General features: G+C 35.8%; 1 protein-coding gene across 1 annotated transcript; it reads right to left on the bottom strand.

Annotated features, from left to right (window-relative positions):
* Positions 1-3,593: 3,593 nt before the first annotated feature.
* Positions 3,594-4,363, bottom strand: LOC21391045 (60S ribosomal protein L12). The gene has a single exon (XM_010099887.2). It carries the CDS (start codon positions 4,310-4,312, stop codon positions 3,812-3,814), a length of 501 nt encoding a protein of 166 aa, XP_010098189.1. The 5' UTR covers positions 4,313-4,363; the 3' UTR covers positions 3,594-3,811.
* Between the last annotated feature and the right edge of the window lie 2,331 nt (positions 4,364-6,694).

The following is a 6,694-nucleotide window of genomic DNA, read 5'->3' as shown; positions in this document are numbered from 1 at the left end:
TTTAAATATAATAATAAATATATATTATATTATAATTATATATATTATATTATAATATAATATAATATAGTTGTAATTTTTAACTATCAACAAGTAATTCAACTTCATAATTTATTAAACATTAATATACTAATTTTAGAGCCAATACATATATTTATAGTTTATTAAATACTCAATTATTTTTTATAACATCTATTTTTTCTTTCAACACAACTAAAAATAATTTTTTTAAAATCTACAACAATTCCTTATGCTTAGAAGATGGACAACCCCAAATTGATGGACTTATCATTGTCGTCGTCGCGAAGCAGCTCGTCAAACCCGCCGTCGAGCGTTGTCGAGCCTACTCCAATGCCACAAAAACCTAGATCCGTCTAGCCCACCCTATTTGCGAGCTGCTACGAGCCCCATCGTTCCTATCCACCACCACAACTCTCCTCTGTGAGCCTGCCTTAGCCGTCGCCCGTCCTTCGTCGCAAGCCCATCACCCAGTTCCGAGCCCCCTCCTCACCGTCACTGAACCTGCCTTTGTTGAGCCTCCTTTGGTTTCTCCCTTCCTCCGCCTTTGAATCTCGATACATTATACAAGTTTGGGGAAAATTGGGCTTTCGAAGGATTTTTTATTTTTTAGAAAGGATTTTTTTTTGTTTCTAAGACCAATTATATAAGAATATCAATTTAAAGAAAAGCATTTTCACTGTTTAGAAATTAAAAAAAAAAGTAATAATGATTTAAGATTAAAATAATCAATATTTTCCCAATTTAATTAACTTTAAATATTTTTAAAAACCTACCACATCATAAATTCTGTTAATGTTATACTAAAGTTGATGGAGGGGTGATTTGATATATTTTCTATAAATTAAGAGGTGTTTTAAACTGTTTTACAAAATCAAAGGCAATTTATAAGAATAATTCTTTAAAAAATATATTTCACACTACTCAAATATAGCTAGTAAGGAGCTAACCATTTAATTTTCTCTATTATGATATTCTCTGAGACAATAACAAATACAAGGGTTACCTTCAAAAAAATAAATAAATGCAAGGATTTTCTTTTAAATTCAATGAAGTTATTTATATTTTACATTAAATATATGATTTATGTTTAACTAAAATAGACAGTGATTGGAGTAACTCCCTCAAAAATTACTAACTAAATAACTTTTTAACTATTTTAGCTCAAATTTAAGAAGTCCCTTGGGTTAGCTCAAATTTATGGAGTTCCTTGGGGATGCTCACGGTGTTCAGTCTATATTTTCATCCCTTTTCGATTTGCACAGAACATCAAATGTAACCCCAGAGTAATTTACTTCTGTGGCAAGACAACAGACCCACAAGACAATGAATTGAACCAACTCATCGCCAAAAAAATAAAAAATAAAAAATAAAAATCGTAAAAACCTCCGGACAACACTGCCAATTCCACAACCACAATACTCCAATAAAAGAGCACCATGGAGAACAAGGGAATGCCATTAGCTGTTTCAGTCCATGTATATAAATAAAGGACAACTAGATGCCAAACTCACGTGTCTGAATAAAATGGTAATCTTGACGAATACATTTTAAAAGCACACATATCAAGATTTTTACCATTTATTCTTAGTTCATAACCTTTTTAATCAAACAATTACAACAATAAAAATGTATTTATCAAGAGTAAAAAGAAAAAGTCTAAAACTCATGCACTCTTTAGAGTAAATTCTGTAATTTTCTCAAATAATAAAAGATTGCACTAGCTAACCCGCCAAGATAGAGATCATCAGCTGACATGCTTAAAGGAAACAGCAACCAAACAATTTAAGCAATATGAAAAATGAGAACAAACGACAGCAATAAGAAAAAAAAGAAAAGTGGCTCGTTTAACCGCCAAAACGGGCCAACAATCCAGTAATTACTCCCTCGAAATCAAAAGATTGAAAATATGATCAGCTTTCCTTCCCCGCAGGTGTAGATGTTGTTAAAAAAAAAGTTAAAAGGCTCAGAAATGACTATTATACATTGTTGCCAATAATTTCTACGATTTGATAGATGACTAGTTTAGATGATAGTAAACCCCACCCAACTATATACAAATGCTGAACCCAATTATATAACAAATAACTTCATGTCAGTTGCTTGGCCAAATTTTGTCCTAATTTGAAAATATGGCTAAAGTTCAAATTAGGACAAGCGCCCATCCTATCTCTAGAAGACTTCACATCATTCCTACATCACGAATATATTCTACACCCAAACTACATAAGATGGCACTAGTTAAAGAAGGCTGACATCATTTCTACACAACAGATCTTATACATTTCACACCGGTATATATACAATGGCACAAGACCAAGAAGACTAAAACATCATTTCTACAGATTGTATACACTTTACACCAGTATTGTTCAGAATAATATCCATTTTGTTGGCTTAATCGACGCCACAAACTGACACAACTATCACGCCTATACCTATAGATTCTGGGAACAAACTGCTAATTTCAACCACTTTTAAAGGCATGCATATCAACCTGACAAATACCGGCATGGTACAATATTTAATGTAATTAGTAATTGAACAAACATATTGCAACAAAACTAACACGAAATTGTCAGGTATAAAATCGAGGTAGAGCATAGTCACTCTTCCTCCACCTCTTCCCTCATCAAGATAAAAATGCCATAGAACAAAAACCTTTTACTGACTTATGCAATTGAGGAGCAAGGATAAGAAAAATCATCCACCGTATTGATCTAAGAAAGCATGTAATGAATTTCGATGTGGGATAGAGCTTCGACAACAGATGAAACTTCTAAAGAAACTCAAACATTACAAACAAATTGTAAACCCACTTAGAATATTAGAAACTACATTAATTAAGGCATATGCATGCTAGGTTCAAGATTCCAAATAACAAAATAAAAGCTTTAACACAAAGAAACATATGCATAATTCCAGACAAACAACATGAGGGGGAAAAAAAAGACAAACATTAGGGCTTTCATTCATTTCACCATTCGAATCACAGCCCAAAATTTTTCAAAAAGTGTTCTCTCTTATAAAAATTCAAATTCAACTTTATCTGCTAAAACGTTTTCTCTAACATAACTTTACCTCTCAACTCATGTTCTCAACTCAAACAAGCGAAATGAACAGAGCCTAGGATTTTCAAAATGGATATTCAGTACCAGACAAGTTGCAACATATGCAAACAGTTATATGTATTACTATACAATACAGAAAATTGAGGAAACAATAAACAACACGACTCTTGAAATATAGACTTAAAAGGCAATATTCGCTATCCATTTGATATGATTAAAAGGGCTTTAATGAGATGATTAAAACGAAATGATGCAAAGAAAAGACAAGACAAGGCATGAAATAGATAGTGCTGCAATCTGAATCAATAGCGGCTTCATAATATGGCGCCAAAATTTGCAATCAGAATCAGTAAAACGTAATCAAAGTAAATGCCAAAATGAGCTGGAAGGGGAAAAGAAAAACAAGGAACACATAAACAAACAATGGAATGCAGATAACGGCATCCTAAATGCTGAAGCACAAAAATTCCACATCCGCATTCGTTAAATTAATTGACAAAAATATCTCCCAAATTTATCTAATTACCTTCAAAATAGTGATTGTAATCATCTTACGAAAGCGAGTTCTGAGTTTTCCAAATCATCTAAAAAGCGCATAAATTAAACAAAACCCGAAGTATCTAAACCCAAAAGAAAGGAAATGAAGTAAAAAAAAAAAAAAAAAAGGAAAAAACAAATAAGGTTTTTTCTCTCACGGAAGCGGGGGCAATCGGCTGACCAGCTCAATCCTGCGGAATTTCGACATCTCCGTCCGTCACTTCCTGCTGTAAGTCCTTGGGATCCTTGCCGTCGACCGTACACCCGACGGAGACGCAAGTGCCGAGGATCTCCTTCACGGTCCCGGAGAGGTCCTTCGCCATCGATCTGGGCCGCATGATCTTGGCTATCTCGATCACATCGTCGAGAGAGATGTTGCCATTATGTTTAATGTTCTTTGTCTTCTTCCTGTCGCGCTCCGGCTCCTTGAGGGACTTGATGACAAGAGCGGCGGCGGAGGGGACAACGGAGACCTTGGCCTGGCGGTTCTGAACGGTGAGCTTGACGGTGACGCGGAGGCCCTTCCAGTCCTTGGCGGTCTCCTTGGCAATGTCTTCTCCGATCTTCTTTGGGGAGAGACCGAGAGGACCGATCTTCGGAGCGAGCGAACTCGCCGCGCCGACCTCGCCGCCGGTGACTCGGACGTAGACGTCCACAACCTGAGTGGGATCGAACTTCGGCGGCATCTTCGACTGCTACTGAGGGACTAAGAAGAGAAGGCGCTAGGGTTTCCGAAGAGGTTGCTCTGAGGGAAAATTGTAAATTTATGGTAGGGTTTTGCAGGGCTGCCAATTATGAAATGACTTATTTGACCCCGCCGTACGCATAGGGTTTTGCGTTCGAATTCCGTGTCTTTTGTGGAATTGGAAGTGGGTATATTTGTCTTATGACTTGAACGACTAAAATGTGCTGATTGGTTTGGGACTAACGTATAAGTTTAGGGGTTTTGGGCTGCTGTTTTGGGACAAATGCGTCTTTTGACGTGTAATGAGCAACCCACTTTTTGGTTGTTGGATGTAAGCCCATAAAGAAATTTTGTGGGTCATTATATTTGGGCCTCAGCACTAACCCAAAATGCTGTATAATGTCCAGTCTTTTATTTTCATTTTATATAAATTTCACTCTTACATGCATAAAATATAGTGTAATTTTTACTTTTGTTTATATGTAGTAACCATTACACGTCAAAACATATGTTAAGGTGAGAGTTAATTTCAATAGCAAAATGAAACAGGTGAAAAGTACACACATGTTATAGCATGTGTTATCCTGCAAATAAAAAACAAAAATTATTAGTTACTTAGATCAAACCTACAATCCAAGCCGTCTTCAAATGTCATCTCCTTTAACGTCTGTTATTAGTTTTTTTGGACAAATTACAATTATTCCTCCTAAACAATAAGCGTTTGAACAAAATTTTCCCTAAACTTTAAAAGTAATAAATTTTCCTTCTGAATAATTTGCCATTAGCATGAGTCCCCTTTTTCCACCCCCTCGATTAAATTTTGAACGTTAAGTGTCACGTGGATGGCATGTGACTCTCATTTTAAGGGTAAAAAAGTAATTTAATGTGTTGAGTTAGAAATAGGGCTAAATCCATTCGAATTTTCTGACATAGTTTTCGGTTTTTGAGCCACATATCGGACAAATTGAGTTAGGATTTTTGTTACCTACTTACTTTTGAGTGTTTTGACACCAACGACATGAGAAATGGTGGTCAAAATCGACGGAACCAAACTCCTCCACGGTGAGCGGTTGCGGCGACTTCAAATTCTTGCAAATCGGTGAGGATGGCGGTGGCTACTAGTCAGGATTGACTCATATATGGATTATGAGTGAAATGATGGGGCAGTGCACTTCACCACCGCTGAGAATGCGGTTTTTTGAGAGGAGGTGTGGTGGCCGTGGAGGGCAGTTATGGTGAAGCATTTTCGGCGGGAATCAATAACAAACTTCGGGTGGGTCTTGTTCCTCTCATCACTCTGAGTTCATAGAGACTGGAATCACTTCGATCGGAGGTCGGATAGAAAAGTTATGGCCACTGAAAGTTTTGAGTTTTTCATAACTTTGTCCGGAAGTGTGACTTCATCCGGCGGAGTTGGCAGCCGCATGACACTAATCCAAACTCGGCTCGATGAGAGCTTTCCGATGAGCCAAGAGGTGTCAAAAATGGACCCCAGAATACTTGCCGGAGCTTGGTAGTCGTGCACGGGAAAAGGAGTGGAAAGAGATTGGGGGTTTGGATGTTCTGATTGGGTGAGATTGATCAATCTATATGGGCAACATCGTCATTTTAGAAGAGAATAAAAATTAAATACCTTAACAACTTTCACGTGGCACTTAACGTTTAAAATTTAACCGATGGGGCAAGCAAGGGGGACACACGTTAACGATGAATTGTTCAGGAGAAAAATTTATTATTTTTAAAGTTTAGGGAGCATTTTGTTCAGACGCTTATAGTTCAAGAGGAATAAATGTAATTTGTCCTAGTGTTTTTTTTTTTTTTTTAAATCAAGAATTGCATTAGTGCCTATTTTCCGAGCATCGTAATAATAAATGGATGTAATTATGATAGATAAAACAATGTGTTTTATGCTGTACAACATAAACTATAGGTAACTACAATTAACTTCACCATTTTCCCTCTCTCTCTCATGTCTCTCTTGCTCTCTACAATGATCTAGTTCTGCTAGACAATTAGAATAGTCTATTACTCATTTGCTTGTAAGTCTATATAAACCTTCTTTTCTGTTGTATTTTCATTAAGCAACCCTAGCATTTTTGCTCTTCCCGATTTGATTCTTAGAATTCATATTGACGACGTTTACTTTTTTTTAATAACATTAATAAAACAAAAATATCTTTTGTAAATAGCATTGATTCATTTATTGTTTTATTTTGTCATTGTCATGTTAGTAATAACCCTAACAATTACAAAATACACTAACTTGCTTGTAGTTATTATAATTACTAAAAGAATATGAGGTAACAATGATACAAAATAAAATAATCAAAACCAACACTATCTTTAAAATACTTTTATTTATCATTGTTCGCTCAAATAATGA

The sequence above is a fragment of the Morus notabilis genome, unplaced genomic scaffold (genome assembly GCF_000414095.1).
Source record: "Morus notabilis unplaced genomic scaffold, ASM41409v2 Scaffold196, whole genome shotgun sequence".
In the NCBI taxonomy this organism is placed as follows: Eukaryota; Viridiplantae; Streptophyta; class Magnoliopsida; order Rosales; family Moraceae; genus Morus; species Morus notabilis.
The sequence above is the reverse complement of the archived record's forward strand: the minus strand, read 5'-3'. Positions and strand labels throughout refer to the sequence as shown.

What these genes read in the sequence shown, in the direction of transcription:
- LOC21391045 (XM_010099887.2), bottom strand. Translation starts at nt 4,312, where the DNA reads ATGCCGCCGAAGTTCGATCCCACTCAGGTTGTGGACGTCTACGTCCGA.